Source organism: Gobio gobio, assembly GCF_949357685.1.
Source record: "Gobio gobio genome assembly, chromosome: 5".
NCBI lineage: Eukaryota > Metazoa > Chordata > Actinopteri > Cypriniformes > Gobionidae > Gobio > Gobio gobio.
The window spans coordinates 24,669,856-24,693,209 of record NC_137101.1 but is presented as its reverse complement, the minus strand read 5'-3'; the positions used below and the strand labels follow the sequence as shown (position 1 = coordinate 24,693,209).

The 23,354-nt window shown below is 38.3% G+C and overlaps 1 protein-coding gene across 30 annotated transcripts in view; it reads left to right on the top strand.

Moving 5' to 3' along the window:
- Positions 1-23,354, top strand: part of celf2 (cugbp, Elav-like family member 2) — a 164,684-nt gene that overhangs the window by 75,005 nt on the left and 66,325 nt on the right. For 5 of the 30 annotated variants that reach the window (XM_079817616.1, XM_079817606.1, XM_079817614.1 and 2 more), the window contains exon 1: positions 179-485. The exons of 24 other annotated variants lie outside the window; for them this stretch is intronic. In XM_079817616.1, coding sequence (XP_079673742.1) covers positions 409-485 — 77 coding nt within the window. In that variant the 5' untranslated portion in view covers positions 179-408. Of the gene's footprint in view, positions 1-164; positions 486-23,354 lie in introns of those variants that run through there. One more of the 30 variants, XM_079817617.1, reaches the window with a different exon arrangement.

The window sequence follows — 23,354 nt, the reverse complement described above, 5'->3', positions numbered from 1 at the left end:
TTTTTGTGTTCCCGAAAATGAAAGTAAGTCATACGGGTTTGGATACTTTCATTCATTCTTAGAGAATAGACAGGTTGATGTGGCTCAGAGATGCATTGGTTAATAACTCGCTGCAGCAGCAGCGCGAGCAGCCACGCCTCTCCCTTCCCGGTGCTTGACGCTCCGTAGCGCTATAGTTGTCTGAGAAGAAGGGATTGTTGAGCAAAAACAGGCAAATGGGCGAGAGGAAAAGAATGTGACAAGCGCAGTTAGTGTGTATGCGAGTGTGTGTGTGTATGTGTGCCCAGTGCCGCTCGCGCTGCTGCTGCACCTGTCCCTCTCTGTCTCGCGCGCCCAAACTCGGCAGGCAGGCTCGCGCGGAGGGCGGGCGTTATCCAGTCAACGGCGCACAACACGGTCAGCCTAAACATGACTTCGTCCTACAATCTGGATTTTCTTCCCGAGATGATGGTGGAGGGACGATTGTTGAGCGCCGGAGAGAGGATGTAAGCGTTTAGCTCTTTATCTCTTTGCTTCCTCAGCTCTCTTCTGTCATCTTGTTCGGCGCGAGGATGTTGACAAATAGGGCACGCGGCGGTAGTGTGTTTGCGCCTCGCGTTGTGTTATCAGCGATCAGATAACGGGACTGATGGTGCTAATGTAGTATTTGCTTTTAACTGAATCCATTGTGCCGCTGCTCGTCTGGGAAATAAACACGTTGGATTTAGTGTTCCGTATTCGGACAGTCCGAATCGTCTCAGAGTTTTGTTATGTTACGTAGACTGTTCTGCAGTGCATTTGTAGCAATGAATATGTAACTCGATGTAGATAAATGTAATGGTCCACTGATATCACATCTGATAGTCTAGTGAATGCAATAGGCTATACTAAAGAACTTGGGTTACTTTGGTGCTCGGGGCTTTTGGGTGAACGCGATTATAGGACAGTTTCAGTTGATTTGCTTGGTCATAAGACTCATTCATATTTTATCAACATCAACATTACTGAAACGCGTCTGTTGCATGTGCACGCGCATCCACAATAGATGTGATGTTGTTGTGTGATAGCATAGCCTGTGGGGTTTAAAAGTAGGCTATGAGAACATTAACCCTCCGATGACTGGTGTCCAAGACATTTTTAACCATTCCGGGTGTTGTGTTACATCCAAACCCTCATGGGCGATTGCCTTCGAGACTTTCTCAACCACTGATAAAAATAAAATAAAAAACATATATATATATATATATATATATATATATATATATATATATATATATATATATATATATATATATATATTATATATATATATATATATATGTGTGTGTGTGTGTGTTAGTGTGTGTGTGTGTGTGTGTGTGTATATATATATATATATAGGCCTATATATATATATATATATATATATATATATATATATATATATATATATATATATATATATATGACAAAATATGCACCATTTTCTATTGTAATGGACAGATATATCAGATATAATTATAGGGGAAAATGTTGTGTATGGTAGGCCTGTATACATTTTTAAGGAAACATTTGTAGCCTCTAGTTTTGCCGCCTTTATAATTCATTAGTTCATGCATCAGAGCGTTAAATAGCAGAAAAAAATGCTTTAAATTGAACGCATATGATCCGCAGCACAGTGTCAGCTCGTGCATGAGCAAGAGACATGTGACTGAAATGGCTCGAGCTCAGTGTTGAAAACATGCGCCGCTCCGTCTCTGCTTTTAAACCATCGGAATGCGCAATGACTGACTCCCCTTCTCTTTCCCCCTCTCTCTCTCTATCTGGGTTGTTTCAAATTTGATTTGTTACGTGGCATGTGTTGCCGAAATCAGATTAGAGCACGCGCAGGACACGTAATTCACTTAAAGTGCATTGTTGCGGGGCGCGAGGGATAGTTTGATGCAGCGCGAGCTCTTCACAGACGCTGCCGCTGTCCCACTTACGTCCGCTCGCCTTTAACTCCTAACGGTTGATGAGCGCTTGTTTTGTGCTGAGAATTTCGCCGCGTTCATTCTTTTTCTCTCCTTTTTACTCCAGCATCCTCTCTATTCACATCTACCAGCTATTTGCAGTTGATATAGCCTAGTGTGTGACTATGTTATTTGTTTATCTTTTGAGGAAAAATTGGAGACAGAACTGAACGTGCTCAGAGAAGAACGCCATAAAATGCCCGCGAAATTACAAATAGTTCATGAAGAGACTAAATAATGACTTCACTCTCCTCTAAAGATGCCAAAATATGTACTTTGGCGTTTGGGGTGAGGTTAGTTTGTTGTAATTAGCGTAATTTAAAGACAAAACGAAACTATTTACTGTCTTATTAAACGTTCCTATTCTTATTGTGAACTATTCATGGTATTTTAAAGAAAAAAAGTAGGAAAACGTAATAACTGTCAAGGGTTGACAGGTCTGTGCAGCAAAAGTAGCCCAATGGCCAGTCAAACGTAGTCCAAAAATAGCCCAATGCGATTCTCCGTCGGGCGGACGAATTCTCTACTAAATTTGTACGTCTGGGGGTGTTGGAGCGTAGAAGTTGTACGTACGGTGGTGAAAATCAAACAAAAAATAATTAATAAAGGTATACCAATACTGCTGGAAAACCATGGACTTGGCAACACTGATAACTGCTCCTCTTAAAAGACTTTCTAACTGACCGTATCTCATGTTTTATCCAAGCAAAAGCTCCACCCTACATTATGGCAGAATATCCAACTGCAGAACCACACGTCACAGTGCCAGACCGGAAGTTAGGCTGACGATTGTGTATCACGCCCAACCACTCACCCTACCCTTCACTATAACTATAAGCTCTACCTTAACGAATGCCCAACCGCATCCAACCACTAAACCTACTCTTAATGATGCTATAAGCTACACCCCAAAGACTGCTGGCCTGGCCCTGCTGTCCTCAGACTGCTGTGACATATGGCTCTGGGGTTCTGCAGTTGGTTAGCATTGGCTAGAATGGTGGTTCTCAACCAAGGGGTCGGGGCCCATTAGGGGGCCTCATCGAATTTTCAGGGGGGGTCCAATAAGTCTTAAAATTATTTAAATTTAGTTAAATTATCAAATTTAATTTTTTACAACGGAAGTACATCAGCTTCCTATATTCAAGAATATTGCTTTGGACAAAAGGTGGCCTTGTCAAAATAATTGAGAACCAGTAATTTAGTTAATTTTATTTAATATAGCTGTGCTTTGCCATAACTGGTTGGTGAAAATCTTTTCTTATGAAGAGGTCTTGTTTATTTTTCCAGTTATGCCATGTGATTGCTATCAAAAGTTCTTCAGAAGTTAGGTCTGTCTTTTTTTTTTTTCTCTCATGAATTTTTCTCTTTGTGTACTTTCCCTTTCTGTTTTGTTCAGCTCCCAGGTTTATTCATTTGTATTCTTACTGTCCCCATATGCCTCTTTTCTCACATCAAGACATGTAGGTGAATTCGCTGACGGGTGAGTTCACCATAAGCACGGACTAGCACTTCTGTGACAAGGTGTTGCTATCAGTCTCCCATTACACACACACCCGTAAGAAGGTGGACGGGCAGCATCCAGCTGGCCCGTGTTCCAGCGAGTGAATACTTGCTAATCTCTCTCTTCACTACGTGATAAGCCGCTCACCTCTCTGCCAGAGAAACATTACAACACACACACACACACACACACTCGAGTGAGAATATAAAACACCTGTCCCTTAAATCCCCAACTGCGCAGTCTACATTTCTCCCTGTCGTAAGCCACTTCAGCTGCCAACTTTGTTGTTGATTCTGGATTCTGGCTTTTTGTTTTGCAGTAAAGTGAAGTCATTTGACAGGATAACTTAATTTTAGATCTGTGAACACTCCAGCAGTCCTCCAGGACACAAAGAAGCTCTTATTGTGTGTGCGGGACGAGAGAGAGGGGCTGATCAGAGTTCCTGTGTTGAGTTCACTGAACTTGTTTTCCATCCCACTGGAGGCTGTGTTGGAGGATCGGTGGGAGGGGATGTTGGCAATATGGAGGAATATTTTTTAGCAAATATGATGCAAATGGAAGCAAATTTTCGAAAATAAACATTTCTTGCTCATGCAAATCTCACCGCCACAACTTGATATTTCACAATGACCATTTTATATTACACAATTGACTATTTATTATTTTAATCTTTTTCTTACAATGACTTTTTTTAGCCTTCCATACAGGCTTTCATAAGCAGAAAAAGAAGTTAACGCAAGTTATAATTTAGTTTTTTAATGTGGTAAAATTACATCGATAGTAGTTGATTTGATTCCTGAAATGCTTATATTGTTGGGCAAGATTGAGTTTGTATTTTGATGTATGTTTTTTCTTTTTCTCTCTCTTCACCAACTTTTTCCGCAATCATGTTCAGAGACACAAACTTTGGGAAATCTGTACCCTTTGACCCATGACCTGTTTGAGTGGTTCCTCACATCTGCTGTTAACCTAGAGCATGAGACATAAACTGAAGGGAAGGAAGACAGGAAAGACAGAGGGAGAATAGAAATGCCTCCAGCGCTTACAGGGAGCAGTTTCATTCCCGGAATAGCTGGAAGATAAAGGGATGATTAACGAGTGTGAGGAGCTGTGGCACACAATTAGCCAACCTTAAAGTCATCATGTAATCAAAATTGACCCTGTTTACTTTCTTAATACACGTTCCTGACGTTCCTGCTCTTATTGTTTTCGATTCATCGGTGCATGTTATTAATATATTTGTCTTCATAATCTTTCATCAAAATGCAATAACTTCTTCCGTAAATGGCTGTCAAAAAGCCTCCTCAAAAGTGGAGGCTATTAGTATTTTAGGCGGGGAGTAGCCCTGCATGTCCAGAAAATGAATGCGTGTGTATATGTTGAAAGGATTTCACAGAGACTGACTTTTTCAAACTCAAGGCCAATGGATTTTATTTTCAGCGCAATAAAGTTGCAATGTGTTTCAGGGTCAGATGTGCATTTGTATGGGCGAGAGGTACTGCATCCCTCGTGCCTGCGTTTTGCCGGCCCATGTGTGTTACGGATAAAGACATGATAGCCAGGAACAGGAAAACAGGTCCCATCGCATCTTCTTGTCAGAAAAAGTTTTCATACTAACGGCAATATTTATAGACTAACCTAGCTAGTTATAAGAAAAAAAGAAAACGCTTTTAGATACCAATCTGCATATGCGATGGACTTCGGTTATCTTTAGTAGCTCCTTTGAAGACATCTTGAATAAAACAGCTCAATATTTAACTGGAAGCGATGCACTGTGTTTTACAGAATGCGGAAGTTTGTTGCTCATGACCAGTATTGATAGAGCTGGAGGATATTGTCTCCACGGAAATGTTCAGATGAATATTCTGCCATATTAGCACCTTTGCCTCCTTCCCCATGTCTGTGTTTTAGAATCTTTCTGGATCATAGACTGTAAAAAAAGATCTTCACTATCTTCCATTGTAGAAAAGTGAAGCCGCCAATGTCCGAATATGGCGCTGACATCTCGCGCTGATTTAGGACCTGAGTCTGCCCAGTAGAGAGCAGGAATTAGAGCCGCAATATCAAAACCTCGCCCACACTTCTGCAGTATGGGTTAGTACAGTTTACTGCATTATGTAGGTGTGAAATAAACAGTTATGGAAATTAAAGCTAAAGCTAAAGTCTGTTGGTGCCTCAGTGACAACTTAACACAGAGAAGCTGTCGATCATGATTTCACATCCCTGTTTTTTATAGCATCAAATAACAAATTAAAACCAAACTTATTTTAAAAAACAAACACTTCGCTTTCATCAGCGTGATAAAAAGTACCTTAAAATGACAGAAATCATATTTGGGAAAAATTGATTTGAAGTGTAATTTGATTGTTTAGTTCATCCCGCGTCCATTTAGATTACATGGAGGGGGCGGGGTTTATGAGCTACACTGGGACCAACCACCTGGGGCGATCAAGACACTTTGGCTTCACTTTTCAGGACGTGTGCGGCACGCTTGATTTGGATTCATAAACTTTGGTAATTGCATTCTCATCCATTTTAAAAATGTTATCGTATTTAGTTCTATTTATTTTGCTATTCAAAACCTGATTAGAACAAATCTGCAACCCACCAGTACTTATTTAGAGGGCTAATTATTTTTTGTCTGTATTTGCTGTCTACCTTGTCGCGCTATACCACATTTCTCGTTTACTCCGTGTCTTCGTCTTGCGCACACTCCACTCTCTGATTTTACTGAGAGACAAGCATCTTCTCTTTCTTTCTATGTTAACACGCACACTCGTGATGATGGCTTTCACTCGTTGAAAAGCTGACTACAGTCAAGGCAGGAGTGTTTGTCTAGAGTTCTTTGACGAACAACATTCTCCCCTGTGGCCTTGGAACCATAGAAATCTCTCGCTTCCTAACACACTCTCTCTCACACACACACACAATGGAAACAGATGTGTTTATTGGCCTTTCAAAAAAAAGTTTTTTTTTCTCCCCAGTTGCTTTAGAGACCTGTAACACTTTTTTTTGTCAATTCAATTTCAGTCGTTGTGTAGAGTTCAAACCTCTGCTATTTGATCATGTGCTGTATTCTGCATTTTTGCTGTTATAAGCAGAACGTTCAGACTGATATTGAAATAATATTTAATTAAATGTATTAATATTGTGCAAAATCCATTCATTTCAACTGGAATCCTCATGATAGTGATTTCTGTGTGAGTGGTGCTTCATTCGCTTTAGTCTAAATAGCTAGAGGGTGTTGTTAGCCATTACACAAAGTGGTAAAATCATTTCTGATTTAGTTCATACATACTTAGTTATTTTAAATAGGAAATGTATAGCAAATACTTTCAAGCCCTGTTAGGGTCATAGTTGATAAGTCAACAATGCAGAACGCATTACTCATTTAAAGTCCTCATGAAATCAAAATCGATCTTGTTTACTTAGTTAGCACACATTTAATACACGCAAGTTAATAGAAAAAAAAAAATAGTTTGTCATGGTAATCTTTAGTCAAAATCTGAAAAGTAACTTCCGGTCTGGAATGGCGTTCCCTTTCCGATGACGGCAGTTTGACGGCCACTCCCCTCCAACCGTTAGTCTGTTATGAGCGAGAGATGGAGAGGAGGAGCGCTGAAGTAAAACCCTGCCCTGCCACTGGGACTTTAATGTTGATTTGGCGGCTCAAATGATCAACAATTTGGACTTGCTTGTGTGTGCTGATTTCTTTTGCATTGGATCATTCTTTTGTTTTCCCTCTCGTTCTTCTCTTTCCCAATAGCCCCCCCCCCCCTCCTCTATCTCTCTGTAAGTGATGTGAGATCCCTGTCCAATATTTATTCACTCCATCTGCGTGGCTGCATTTGCCAAAGTCAAGGCTTACCTCAATGAGTCTCCACGGACCTTTTCCCTCTGTCTTTCCCTGCCTTTCCCTTGCTTTCTTTTTCTTGCTCACTCTGCCGCTTCATTCCCTTTGTCTTTTTCTGTCCTCACTCCCTCTCTAACGTTCCATAATGTCTGCATCCTCTCTCTGCTTCCTTTCATACCCATGTTGTCATGTCTTCCCTCTCTCTCGTGCTCTCTCTCTCAAATGTTTTACTTGTTTGATTGGGCTCTTCAGAAGGAGAGCTCATTATTTGCAGCTAGAGGGAGCGAAATGCGGGATTATGGGAAACATTTGAGGACTTATTTCTGCTGCCTGTTTAAAAGGCAGCCATCACTGCGCTAAAAGTCACACAAATACATTTACACACACACACATAGACAAGTACTCAACAACCTGGCAGCCCTCAGCAAAAGCCTTCCAGCTCGACTCTTGCGTTCTAACACACTAATCCACGCCACACACCTGTGTGTAAATGTGCCTGGGTTTGTTGGTGTTCAATCCCTTTATGTGGATTTGTCCTGTTTCTCATCAAAAGAATGCTAATAGCCTAGACGGCACACCCACAGACAGTTCGGTCTGATGCATATGGAAGAACTTACTCAAAATGGCAAGCTTCAATTTGAATGGTTGGCTTTACACAATGTTAGGGAGTTTGAATGCACAGTTTTGGGACGCTTCGTCGGCCAATGTTGGGTCGTTGTTGAGCCTCTGCTGGCCCTTTTTTTTGCAGTATGTTCTGCACCATTGGCAGTAGTTGTACCAACGGCTTTTCACTCGATTGAGGATGTTAAATCGGTGGCGGAGCCTGTTGGTGAGAGATCACTCTGATGGCTGTTCAGCTTAGCAGAGCAGTGTGTAAAAGAAATAAAATGGAAGTGGCAAAAGCAAGCAAACAACAAAGTCAAGAGGGCACACATGCTGCTTTGTTTTTTATGTATTTTTATATAGCCGCAGTCCTATCTCTTTGTCTCCGTTTTTGTCAATTTAGTAAGTCTGGGCCTTTAGTTGGAATGATTCAAACGAAGAGTCTTTTTGAACAATTTGTAAGAACCAACTCATATGCATCATTTATTTGTGTATTTGGCTACACTTGTTGCTGCACAACATAAAATAGCAGGCAATCAAAACATTTGATGTCTAACATTTACATTATGTGGAGCAGGATTTTGTATGGATGAGATTTCCCTGTAGATGAGGATACCCAGGGAAACACTGCACAAAGCAAGGATGTCCAATCCTGCAGAGTTTAGATCCAACCTGCTCCAACACACCTGCCTGGAAGTTTCTTATGATCCTGAAGACCTTGATTAGCTGCTTCAGGTGTGTTTAATCAGGGTTGGACCAGGAAAGTGGCCCACCAGGAACAGGAACAGGTAACACCCTAGTCAGGAATGGAAAACTATGGTGTGTAAGTAACATTAAATAGTTTGGTTAGTCACTTTGCATGTCAATCAGTAGGCCACTTTCAGTGCTGATTTTTGGCTTGAATAAGTCCGGTAAACTAATTCTGATGATCAAAATTCTGGCTGTCTGAGACTTCTATGCTAATGAAGTTCAATATTCATGAATCATTTTTCAAGTCCCATCACTGGGACCTCCAGCACGCCTTTGCACTTCCCCTAAACCACATCAGGCCATCAACCTTGGCTGCCGCAAAGCCCCCGAACCCTTCAGCCAGCTTCCCAGATGGGCAAACAGCCCCCCGGGGCTCTGTGCCAGGAGATGCCATGGGCACGGTAGCAGATCTCTGAGCTAGCATAGGAGACAGACCTCACCTCTTTTGGACAGTTACGGTACTGATGCCTCTCCAATGCTCAACCGAGTGTAGCAGTGTATGACACTGATCCCTCCTTGCACCCCGCTTCCACTGCGTCTCTCTGTTTCTCTTACCCTGAAGAAACTAGGCCACTGCATATGAAGAGACTTTTGGGTGAGCGCTGTCAGGGCCAACCTTGACTCTGACCGGAAAATGCATTCTGATGTGAAGGAGGAAAAATACAAGATCCACACAAGTGTTCATGCCTGCTTTTCTTCCCTTTTGCTCCCATTCTCTCATCAAACAGATTGGTTATATAAGAATGCAGGAGTGTTTGCTGCGGGGACTATGATGATAGAGTAATGAGAGAAAGATAAATGTGTGTATTATACCGGGTTATAGAATTTGGTGTGTGTCTGTGTGTGTGTGTGGAGGCTCAGTTAAAGTTTGCGCAAGTAGGCCTGACTGTTTTATTGCAGCGCTTGATCTACTGCGAGCTTGCAGGCCTCTCTATGCTGTTAAGGGCAAAATGGAGTGATTCTGTCTATGCCTACCCTCAGGCTGTGTCTGAGTGAATGTGTGTTCACTATATACCGCGGCCCTCTGAAAACAGAGTCACTGGGTATGTTCTGAATGGCATTCTACCATACTTCTCCGGCTGCTTTTGCTGTATGCATGCAATATGCGGATAACCTGCTGCGTTTGCTGAAATGTCCAGAATATGACAGCACTCTGTGTGGAATACAGTATTCCACAATGCATTGCATTTTGATGCAGATTCATCCTTATTTATCCTAAATGGAGAATATGGGAATTAATTAAATGAATTAAATTCCATTAGTGTTAGCAATGAGTGGGCAATAACACTATGCTTAAATAATAATAATAATAATGGTTTAATAATTTTTATATTGTGATTTTAAATAGTTTTATAGAAGTCATTGAAATTACTATAAATAAGAAGAACTAGTAAAGTATATTTCAATGAAATATCTGATGCAGTAATTATACAATGCAAGGCTTTTTTCGTTTTATTTAAAACAATTTATGCCATTAATCAGATAAGACAGCACAATTGTTTTAAATTAAAATGTAATTTATTATATATAAACCCCTTTTCAAATGTTCAACGAACAACCATCCCCAGATTATTTAATTTTCACAGACTTGCTTCATTTCCAGACATTGCTAAAAATAACGGTAACATACAATGCAGGAAGTGGCTAAGTTTACATGCAACCAAATAATCTATTAGTATTCTATTGACGGCTCAATCGGACTGAAAAGCCTTCATGTAAACACCTTAATTGATCCATTTGAGCTCTATTTGAATGAAATTTTGATCGGATTGAAAAGAGTTGTTGATTCCTTTTCTAATCGAGAGGACATGTAAACACTTGATCGGATTGAAAATCGAAACTGAAAGGACTGCACGTGTGCAATGACGTGCGGAACGAGCTCTTCTTTCTGTTGAATAAAGTGTCATGAATGAGTGTCCCATCATTCTAAAATTATCTGTGAAGTGGAGCAGGACAACGTCTCACCAGTCCTCGTTTCGGATTCTCATCCACAGACGATTGGTTTTGGGCAGGGGGAGGGGCATTTTTACTGCATGATAAATATAAGCAGTACGGCAAAACATACTCATAACTATGTTTCCACCCAAAGTTGCGAATGTAACATGCGCAAAATTGCGATATCGCATAAAACATTTGCAAATAAAGCACTGATTCCATCCAGTGAGTCGAAGAGAACATAGTCGTTACTTCCTGATAAACTACAGCTAAAAAATAAATTACTAAGAAACATAGGAGAAGCCACCATATATAATCATTTTCATATATATAATAAATTATTTGCATCTCAAAATATACAGAGAAATATACCGAGCATCATTATTTCTGAATGACCAAAACAGCATTTCAGATGTTTTGCAAACAAGATTTTTCCGCTGGTTATACAGTTATACTGTTACATCGCAAAAGTCACATGATTTTCACATGAATTTATTCGGTAAATGCATTTCCATCGTAGTTTATGTGCATGTTTTCGTATCGGATAGAAAATGTATCCGACTCAAGCGAGTGCATACGTTTTTGTATGTGCATTTTTAGAATGTATATGCATCTTGGCGTTTCGATTCAGCATTTTTTGATGCGATATCCCAAAATGTGCATAAAAATAGGTAGATGGAAACATAGCTATTGTCTCCAAATTATGACCAGAAATGTATAAATATTAAGTGTGCTGTTTAAAACAAATAAATAACCAATGTAGGAAAATAGTTATTATACGCAAAGTCATATAGCAGGAAATGGCATATTTGTGCAGTGTGCGCATATCAATTCCGATTTGAAACTTGTGATATAAACGTGCACATGAACCCGATCACTTTGTTTAGCGTTCATGTAAACACTACATTCAGATTCATCAGTCAGAATTCTGTCAAAAGTTGTGCATACATAGTCATTGAGTTGCATGTTGATTCAGTAACCGCTCTGATTGATTCAGTGAGTTTCCTTTTTGTCTCAGTTTTATCAGGCTGCCCAAATTTAAGAACATTTTACACAGAGTTAAAACGCATGTATTTAACAGTACTTTGGATTTCAAAGTGTCTTTAACGAGAAAGAAATAGTACATGGAAAATGACATATTTTTCAAAATCAGCATAATCAACATGGCCAAACTGGCAATTTGGTTTGTACCCCATTTATTTCTTTTGTCATTTTCCGATTTTCTTTCTCTCCAGGATAATGATGTAAGTAAGATACTTGAACACACACACACACACACACAAGCCCAGCTGGATAATAGCACTGCATTCACATTTAAATGGAGGATCCCTCATTGTTCTGCTACACTTGCCACTGATTGGCTGAGATCACCATGTGTTGCTGCTTAACCAATCAGCGTGCAGCATTCATTCTCCCCGTGATCCACACCCATGAACAGAGACACAAATTCATGTGTATGAAATGGATCGTACTCACCGGAAAAGCTGAGGCAGTCTTACTTGGACGCGAGTGAGTGAGATTACACGGCTAACATCTGCTGGTGGTTAGGGCTGAAGTTGATTATGTAATGCACACAGGGACTGCACGTCGTGGGTTCGTTTTCCAGCAAAGCTGAAAAAAAATAACCTCAGAATGTTTAGATCCCTAAAGGCGTATCAAATCACCCCTCAACTGCCATTGTTTTATTTTCATAACTCATTTCGCAGAAAGAGTTCTCTGATAGCTTTGTGCGGAGGAATATTCATAGGAACTCTGTGGAGACGGAGATAAAGGTGGAGGTAAATTAGAGAACATCTTTGGGTGTAGCATAAAGCTCTAGTCGATTTCTGATTTTACAGTAAATACAGCTAATCAATGGACCAGAGGTCCAGGGAGGTCGGGCGAAAGCTTGCTTAACTGACCGATCAACTGACTGACATGCATAACTTTCCAGAGTCCCAGAACTAAACGTATGCCCTTGGATCTGATTTCCTGTATAGTGATAAATGTCACCAACTATCTTGTAATACATCGCAATATTATAATTGGAACATGATTGTTGCTGCTCAAACAATTAATGTTATGGTTTTAAAACTTTTTTTTTGTGTAAATATTTTAATTCATATTATAATTTTAACATTGTTATTTAATTTATAATTAAACTACATGAAAAATAAATATAAATATACAAATATAAAAATATTTTAATTACATAAAATTAAAAACTAAATTATATATAAGTCAAACAAAACAATATTCAGACACCATCTTTTTCACTAGTGGGGATCGTAAAATAAAGTAAACTGTGACATATTATACCCACAAATTCTTCATACAGTGGACTACCAGTAAAATTTATACAAATTTGGGACCAAAATTATTCAGACACTTTGACCTGACCATGTTTTGCTTAAGTGTTTTTTCTTTAATTGCTAATGCGGCCTTGTACACCACAGACAAAATTAAGCATTGCTTGGTAATAGGTTGACCTAAATTGGTATTATCTAATTGTGTACTTAAATTTAACAGCTGACAGCTGATTGGTTGATTGTACCTTTCTATCAAAGTTATCTGACACCGTTTAACTCTGAGTTCTTGTCATATTTTATTACCAATTTCGAAACTATAGCGATAAACTGTGATAATGTGAGAAAATGTTGAAGGTGTCTGAATAAATTTTGTATATATTTTATATATATTTTTATATATATATATATATATATATATATATATATATATATATATATATATATATAATGAATCTATAAAATTACACCATTTTTTATATATTATATTATAAAATAAAATACGAAATTTTAAATATAGAAATAGTAAATATATATATATATATATATATATATATATATATATATATATATATATATATATATATATATTACTATAAACAAAATATGCAATTGTGAGAAATAGATTTTTTATAATGCGTGTTTATCTCCACAGCCTACATACAACCAATCATTGGATCTGAGAGGTCATCGAGAGCCACGCTGGCACAGGGACATGTCATTGTGTTGTTGTTTCACTGACCCTTCTTCTAAACAACACATAGAACTGAACCACAGAGCAGGACATATGACACATACTCACATCAGAGGCAGTTTCCTGCATTTAACCTAAGCACTAGACCAGTGAATACTGCAGCAGAGGTGGATATTGTGCTGGTAGGGACAGTTCGAGAATATATGCGGCTGTGGATTGATATGACTAAAGCTATGATAATGTTTCACAGTGCAGAGTGGCTGAAGTGTGTGTGGGTATTTTGATCGAGAGTGCCGCGCTTGTAGACTTAGTTACTCTAGTAGATGTGGTTGCGTCTCCATGGGGAATCATGACACATTGCTGTCTGGCTGTTTATGTTGATCGATGTCTGCATCACACACACACACACACACACACACACACACACACACACACACACACACACACACACACACACACACACACACACACACACACACACACACACACACACACACACACACACACACACACACACACACACACACACACACACACACACACACACACACACACACACACACACACACACACACACACAACACAACACAACACAACACACATACACTCATTCTCACACTGTTACTCTAGGAAATTGTATTGCTCTTTCATAGCTCGGGGGACTTAAGTTATATCAGTTATGTTTCATTTAAGTATCAACTTTGTCTGATGTTCCTCCTAAAATGCCTCAGGAGAAATAAGAATAGATACAAATGAGACAATTGTTGACACTGTAGCAGTATTACACTTCAAAATTAATGTGAATAACCCAGGAAATGTGTTTTTCTGGAGAATGTATGGAGACATTTTTAGTTTATTTTGAGATCTTTGAGTTTTGATGGCAGATCTTGGTATCTTGGAGACATTTGACACACAGCAGTGTCCAACATACTTGAACTCTTCAGCAGAGAAATGTGTGTGTGTGTGTGTGTGTGTGTGTGTGTGTGTGTGTGTGTGTGTGTGTGTGTGTGTGTGTGTGTGTGTGTGTGTGTGTGTGTGTGTGTGTGTGTGTGTGTGTGTGTGTGTGTGTGTGTGTGTATTGACTCTTTTTCACTTCATTAGTGGTATAGTTAATCAATGCACTCCATTGTTGTTCCACCATTAAGGCTTGACTGGGTTAGCTCAGGGGACACATAACGAGAAAGAGGCTGGATGTGACCTAAAAACCCTCCTTCTCTTTTGAAGCTCAAACACATCAGCTCACATCAGCCTCCATTTGATTTCAGCGCCATTCAGACCCAGAGTGCAATGCATCTTCCGTGAACCACTGTCAGCAATCTTGTAATTACTTGCGCTGCATTATATTACTTCTTATGGCCTGTTCACACCAAGGACTATAACAATAATGATTATTATAACAATAAAGTTTTAATATTTATTCTAATTCTATGAGATTAGGGAAGTTCACACCACAGCTATAATGATAACAAGATAAAGGAACGTTATCATTGGAATCTATTTCAGAATGTTTTTTTTTTCTTTCTATCTGGTGAACGATAAAAATATTGATTATCAGAATCCACCAGGCTTTAAAAACTTTTAAAGGAATAGTTCACCCAAAAATGAAAATTCTGTTATTAATTACTTACCCTCATGTCGTTCCAAACCCGTAAGATTTTTGTTCATCTTCAGAACACAAATTAAGATATTTTGGAAGAAATCCAAACTGCAATATAATGAACACTTTCAAGGCCCAGAAAGGAAAGGTATAGTTAAAATAGTCCATATTACTCCAGTGGTTCAATCTTAATTGTATTAAGCGTCGAGAATACTTTTTGTGCACAAAACAAACCAAAATTTCTTCACGTCTGTGTCAGTCTCCTACGCTGTTGACATAGTAAAAACCGTACAGCGCTTCCGAGTTATGTCAGAGCTATGCCAGAACGCCGGCTTACTATTAGCCGAAGCTAATGTTCACGTGAGCACCCCAAAGCATGCGTGTGATGTTGATGCAGGAGCTGGCCAACGTAAACTGCGTAGGAGACTGACACAGACGTGAAGAAATTGTTGAATAAAGTCGTTATTTTTGATTGTTTCCTGGCACAAAAAGTACTCTTGTCGATTCATAAAATTAAGGTCAAACCACTGTAGTCAGAAATATCTTCATTTGTGTTCCGAAGATGAACGAAGGTCTTAAGGGTTTGGAATGACATGAGGATGAGTAATTAATGAAAGAATTTACATTTTTGCGTGAACTATCCCTTTAAAGCAGAAGACCAGTGTTATTAACTAAACTAATTAAAATTGTGTTTGGTAATAATAGGAATAAAGTTGAAATTAGTTTAAATTGATATAAAAAAATTACTAAAACTGAAATAAAAAATATATGAAAGCAAAGTAGAAATAAACAAACAAAATTACTCAAACTTAAAGTAAAATTTGTATGAAAACTTTCAGTTCAACTACATTATAAGCAAATGTATTTGTCATTATTGTCATAGTTATCATGGTGCAACCGGATTATAGGCTAAATGTTTGAATTAACCTAACCCTAACCCTAATTATAATAAATTATGTAAGGGATAATAATATACACATCATGAGAAAAAACCCTGAAGGTGTTTGTTTTGTGATAATGGCCAACTGACACTGTAAAACTGTACATTATATCTCTTATTACTCAGCTAGTAAAAAAAACATTAATGGTCATAAAAAAACTGATTTATATGACTTTGTGTGAAGAAAGGGATTAAGGAGTGAAACAACTGACATAGCATGGCAAGGTAGGAAAGTAGTTGCCTGAGACAACGGTCAAGCATACAGTTTAGCGAGGCCTAAACAGACGATAAAGACAGACAATTTTACAAAGAAGCCTTTGACCGCTTATCTCAGGTGTTAAACACCATAGCCTACTATTATTTTTTATATAAAGCCAAGGAAATGTGTATGTTCTGCTGTATAGATTTAATTCCGGCACCTTGCTGACTGATTCACTAGCAGCCATGAGGACAAATGCACTACAAGAAGAAAGAGAGGCACAGAGTGAATAGAAAGATCTGGAAGAGTCAAGGATAAAAATGGGGTGAAGGATGCTATTGAGAGAGAAAAAGAGAGAGAGAGAGAGAGAGAGAGAGAGAGAGAGAGAGAGAGAGAGAGAGAGAGCGAGCAAGCAAGCAAGCCTGTGTAATGTGTGAGTTTGCCTGTAGAGAGTAAATGGCACTGTTCAGTGTGCAGTTACACAGAGACCTGTTCATTTAACTCACCACCTCTCCTGACTGATTATACCACTCCAGCAGCCTACTCACTCACTCCCTTTATCTTTATCTTCAGCTATCTCTGTGTCTTCCTGTTTGTCTCTATCCAGACACTAGCCCAAAAACCTAGTTCGCTGCCTACCTAGACAGCTTTTTAAGGTGTCATCAGATCAGTGTAATAGCAAAGTCTGTTCCAATTGGTAGCAGCAACATTATGCTAATGTATAAGATCATTCATGTGTAAGACACACACACACAGACACACACATATATATATATATATATATATATATATATATATATATATATATATATATAATATATATTTCTCATTAGTTCATTAGTTTGTTAGAGTATCAATCGATTGGTTGATCGATTGATTCATTGATTGAAAAATAGTATAGTTTTTAATATCCGCCATCAATCGCCAATAACATGAAAAGAATTACTAGCCGGAATTTTAATATCGGTGTATATCACAGAGTTACTGCTTAAAGGTGCAGGATGTAGTATTTATGAGGATCTATTGACAGAAATGCAATATAATATACATAACTATGTTTACAGTGGTGTATAAAGACCTTATATAATGAACCGTTATGCTTTTATTACCTTAGAATGAGCCATTTCTATCTACATACACCGCTGGTCCCTTACAGTGAAGTCGCCATTTTGCGCTGCCATGTTTCTACGGTAGCCCTAAACGGACAAACCATTCTACAGAGCGCTAGCTACTCTCTGCTGTCTCAGATGATGACATCTTTGTCCTGTGTCAGCCACCATAGCGTCTCTTTGTTCTTCGAAAGGGAGGGGTGAGTGGTGGACGGTTGCAATTCGCAACCTCACCGCTAGATGGCGCTAAATTTTTTTACAGTGCACCTTTAAATGGAGTCTTCCAAATAAGTCAATTATAAGGTTTAATTTTAGTTAGGTTGCTCCCTTACAAGGCAGATGCTTATGTAGGAACTAGACAGATACATCTCTTTGCAACACAGCTTCCCAGGTTTTCTCTGTCTGTTTCTCTATTTTGAGACTGGTGTTTGCCGTTTTAAATTCTTGCTGAATCACATGTGACCTCTTTAATGAGTGTGTGTAGTGTTCTTATGATGTAACACCCACCGGTTAATTTTCTGAGCTTTTTATGATATAGAGCTGTGTGTGTGTGTGTGTGTGTGTGTGTGTGTGTGTGTGTGTCGTCGTCGCTCAGTCCCCCAGTGAGTTGATAGCTCATTTCTAGCTGTTATAATTGCCGCCTCTTCTCTGATGTTGGGTAATTTGTGTGGCTTGATTAATGTTGAAGCCATGTTTAAAAAATGTCAAATTTACACTTCAAAACTTCACATCAGTACTCACTCAAATACCCCCCCTAAAATACACATTCATTTAAAAAATGGCTTGTCATTGCCCATAATTTATTTGTCAAATATGATGTTGTCCAGATTCGGGCGTCGCATGAGTTGCAGGAAAATCTTTACACTGTTTTTCATCAGATCATCAGTTTGCCAGGTTTTGACAGGGGTGATATCATGCTTTGCTGAGATTGGCAGGACTGCAGTTGTGGTTGATCGTAATGATTTAAGGAAGAAAGCTATTTCACAGCTGTGTGTGTTAGTCTGTGCTCTCAAATTGCTGTTTTGTTTAAGGATGGAAATGTCAGAAATGTAATGATTCTGCTTTCCGATTCCACATAACCAGTCCTATTAAAGATTCTTTTAGTACTTTTCCAGCACACAGCAGTTTATTCTCATCACATTCAGTTCACACTGTAAACTTCTAAGCAACTGGAAAACACATATTTTGAATGTTCGTACAAAATGTTGCCCAAAAATGGGGACAGTTTAAAAGCTTGAATGTGCCTATGATACTACCCCCCCTCCCAAAAAGTAAAATGTCAGTATTCATACAGTGCTCAAAGGGCTCAAAAATGTGTACGATTTTACCATTTGCATATCGCACAACATTCGCACAACTTTCAGTGCCTAAATGTGCATTGTTTGAATGTTGGCACGTGCATATGTTGTACAGTTCAAACATTCTTGTGTGCATATATAAAAAATATTTATTGTTATATTTATATTATAATAATTATATTAATTATAATAATTAAATATACTAATATTAATTATATTAATATTATATTTAATATATTGTTATATTCAATATATGTGTTATTTTAGTATTATACCATATATATATATATATATATATATATATATATATATATATATATATATATATATATTGAAATATTTATTCATATTATAGCTTCTTGCTTTATATTTACAGTTTGTTTTAATTTTAGTAATTGTGATGTGCTTTTTCCATTTTTATTAGCTTTTTTACTTTCTCTTAAGTTATTTCTGTTTTAGTTTTAATAAATTTAGTACTTGCAAAGGTAAAATGTCAATTTTTTTATTACATTTGTTTAGGTTTGTCATAAACTGTTTTAATTTATTTTACAGATTTATTTGGAAACAACACATTTATTTTAACAACACTGACTAAATTTGCATTTATTTATATTATTGTTCAGTGGAACAAATTCAACATTAAAGAGATGTTATCAGAACCAAATAATTTGCTTCCAGTTTAAAAATACGAAAAAAGAATCAACTCTTGATTCCCAACCACAGTTTTCAAAATCCAAAAATTGTTTGTCTTTTGTTTATGTGTGTTAAATCTGGGTTTAACCTTTCCATGACCTGTCAGTCATCTAGTCATCTGCACAGGAAGACTTCCTCTTTCTTTCTCGTTGAACACATCAATATCATGAAACACTGAACATCATTGAACAGTGTTCTTAATGGACATGCTTCTTTCTGGTACAGATTAAAATTAATAACCCTTCTATCGTAAAGCAGAACTCTATAATATTACAGTGTAACCTTTCCTCCTGTGCATGAGTTGTGCTTAAGTCAGGCCCCCTGTTGAGTGGCAGTTTTAGGACGCTGACCTTTTGCATGAACACACACTCGCGTAAACTCCTATACATATATGTAATCCTGCAGGTTTTTGACCTTTCTACATATTCACACACATAAAGAGTAAAAGGAATGGACGGCCCCCCAGCTCTCTGTCAGATTATGTGCATGTATCTTTGTGCACATGTGCGCTTGCATTTAGTCACGTAAATTTCTCCCAGTAAATGAGAGCTTTCACACAAGCTACGTCCTACTTTTCAAACCACTGAGTCACCTACCTAGCAGTATTTTAAAGGGATAGTACACCCAAAAAGTAACATTCTGTCGTTATTTGCTTATCCTCACATCATTCCAAAGCTCTATGCATTTCTTTCTTCTGTGGACAACATTTTTGAAGAATGTCCTTGCTCTTCTTTTCCAAACAGTGAAAGTGAATTGGGTTCAAAACAACTTTCAAAAAGAAGAAAAACTAAACAAAACACTGAAACATCTTGCAAATATATTTTTGTGTTCCACTGAAGAAAGTATGTTATACAGATTTGGAATGACATGAGGGTCAAATTTTAATTAAATCTAATTTAATTTAATTTTTTTTATTTTATTTGTGTCAACTATCTCTTTTTTTTATATTTTACCCAATATCTGTGTTTTATATATTTTTAAACGTAATGCTAACATCAAAATCCATTGGATTTTGGTCTCTCGTGCAGTTCTTGTGTGTAGCGCTGTTTTGTCGCTGCCCATGTATAGTGTTTCAGCCCCTGATGTGGTTCCCCTATGAGGTTTTCCAAAAACTGCCTATATTGGCAGAAGACAGCCTACAGCTGTTGCTATAGCATAACTCGTTCCGTTTTTAAACAAGGGTGACGGAACACATCTGTCACCATGGTGCTGCTCCCCCCCAGTTACCCACAAAAAACTGCGAGAGAAATGCAAGCACACATGTTGAGCAAATGTTCTTAACCTTAAAGATCTGTGATGTTTAGAACAGTCTTGCACATGTGGCTAATCACTTCGTCAATCTCCGTCCCACTCTATTTTTCTTCTTTGTCTCTGGCCTTCTTCACTGATCTGAAAGTCAAAGCTGATGTTCTGTAGTGGAGCTCTCTTTGTCTCAGATTGTAGATGCTTCTGTCATTCTGAGCCAAGGTTGAGACGCTCGGGGGAAATGTAGCTATTGATTGACGGCGGTGTGAAGTTCAGGGCGGAGGTCAATTTAATGTGGCAGAACTCGGGGAGGAGATGGATAGATCGATGCTCAATGTTGATTGGCCAGAGAGAACAGACAGGCTCATTGGTGTTGGTTGCTCAGGATGTTTACAGGTGGTGACCTGCGTGCCAACTTTGCTTATAGACTGAAGGCTTGAAGGAAGAGGCTTGTCTGATCAATTATATATATATATATATATATATATATATATATATATATATATATATATACATATACATATACAAACATATTAAGCAGCACAACTGTTTCCAATATTGGTAGTAAATGAGTATCAAATCAGCATATTAGAATGAGTACTGAAGGATCATGTGAAACTGAAGACTGGAGTAATGGTTGATGAAAAATCTGCTTTGCATCACAGATATAAATTATATTTTAAAGTATATTAAAATAGAAAACCCTTATTTTAAATTGTAATAATATTTTACAATATTACAGTTTGTTCTGTATTTTTGATCAAATAATTGTAGACTTGATGAGCATAAGAATCTTCCTTCAAGAACATTAAAAATATAAATATAAATGTTTCCGAACTTTTGACCGGTACTGTACACACACACACACACACACACACACACACACACACACACACACACACACACACACACACACACACACACACACACACACACACACACACACACACACACACACACACACACACACACACACACACACACACACACACACACACACACACACACACACACACACACACATATTAGTGCTGTCAAATCGATGAACCATGATTAATCACATCTAACAGAAACATTTGTGCTTTATAATAATAATTTGCTGTATGCAATAATTATTGCAATATGTCACGTTGTTGCGAATTACATTTTATGTTGCCTTCAAGGTAAAACACAAACCAAAATTGTGGCTTTGTCCAAATGTGCGAAAGAGCCCCACAAGAGAGAGAATGACATTTTTTTACATAATAGCCCGTGGCGAGATTGCAAGTTAACTACTTTTAACAAAGTGCTCTCTAGTCGATCCAATTGATCCGTCTATGCACCTCTGCACCGCTCCATCCCAATCACTACCTCTTTTCCCACGCTCATCCGCTCTCTAACACACATCTGCCAAGAAAGACCTGTGTTTTTAGCTCTCTTCCAGTCCCATCTGTCCTGGGCTCGCACACATCTGCTTTTCTTCTCTGTCTTTTGTTTGTCTTTCTGACCTGACGTGCAGGTGTGTGTGATGGTGAATAATTGCCTGCAGCCCTTTTGAATTGAGACCTCATTAATCGAGACCTGCTTCGGCGTCGTCATCAACGGACACAAGTGTCGAACACCGTTTTGAACCAGCTGCCAGTATTGTATTTACATGTACGTTTGTAATTCAGTAGCCTCTGCGAAAAACAGTTTGATCCCAATCAGTACCGCCGTACAGGTTTCTGACCTTGAGACCAGGGCCAAGATGCCAATTTATAGACCTTCAATTAGCACACAGCACGCTTAATTATGAGCACACTGAACAGGCCAGAGAGCACACAGCTACACACACACAGAGAAATATTTGCATGTTTCACTTTGATGCCGTATTCACTACAAGCATGAATAACCGTGAGATTTGTGGGCACTCTGTGGAGAAATGATTCCGTCTAATAGAGACCTCTCTGTGGATCCCACACATATGCACACACAGAATAAGGTTTATGAAACATTTAGCAGGAGAGAGCCGACAGGAATGGTGGTGCTGTCTGCTGGATTAATCCATGAATGCTTCTTCTCATCTTTCTTTACTCCTATTTTTTCTTCTTCCTTTCATTTCTTGTTCCCTCCCGGCCCACTGCTGTCCCTTATATATTGCTCACTCTTTACTTCCACTAGACAACATGACATCAAAATAGACCCCATTTGCTTCCTTGGTAAATGTTAAAATGCTTAATAATCTTTCATTAAAATGTATTCTCTTCTGGGTTTTTCTTTTCCTTTCATTTTTGCTTATGTAATCAGGCTGTGTGAGTGGGGAACATAACCAATAATATCTTGGCAAACAATTCAAATAGATTCTGCCCTGCATTATTTTTCACAAAAGAATTCATCACATTATGTAAGGTAAAGCTATTTCGTATAGTTTCAGGACTTTTTACTCCTACTCGCCATTGTTCAGCAGATCTTCCTCTTTGTCTGATCAGCTCGGATTTCCTTTCTGGAAGAATTATGATTTGCTGTCGAATTCCAATGCTTGCGTAATTATGGACCATAAGGGTAAATTTTTTGGAAATTGAAATGTATACACAATCTGAAAGCTGAGTAAATAAGCTTTCCATTGATGTTTGCTGGGGTAGGACCGTATTTGAAAATCTGGAATCTGAGGGTGCAAAAAAATCTAAATATTGAGAACATCGTCCTTTAAAGTTGTCCAAATGA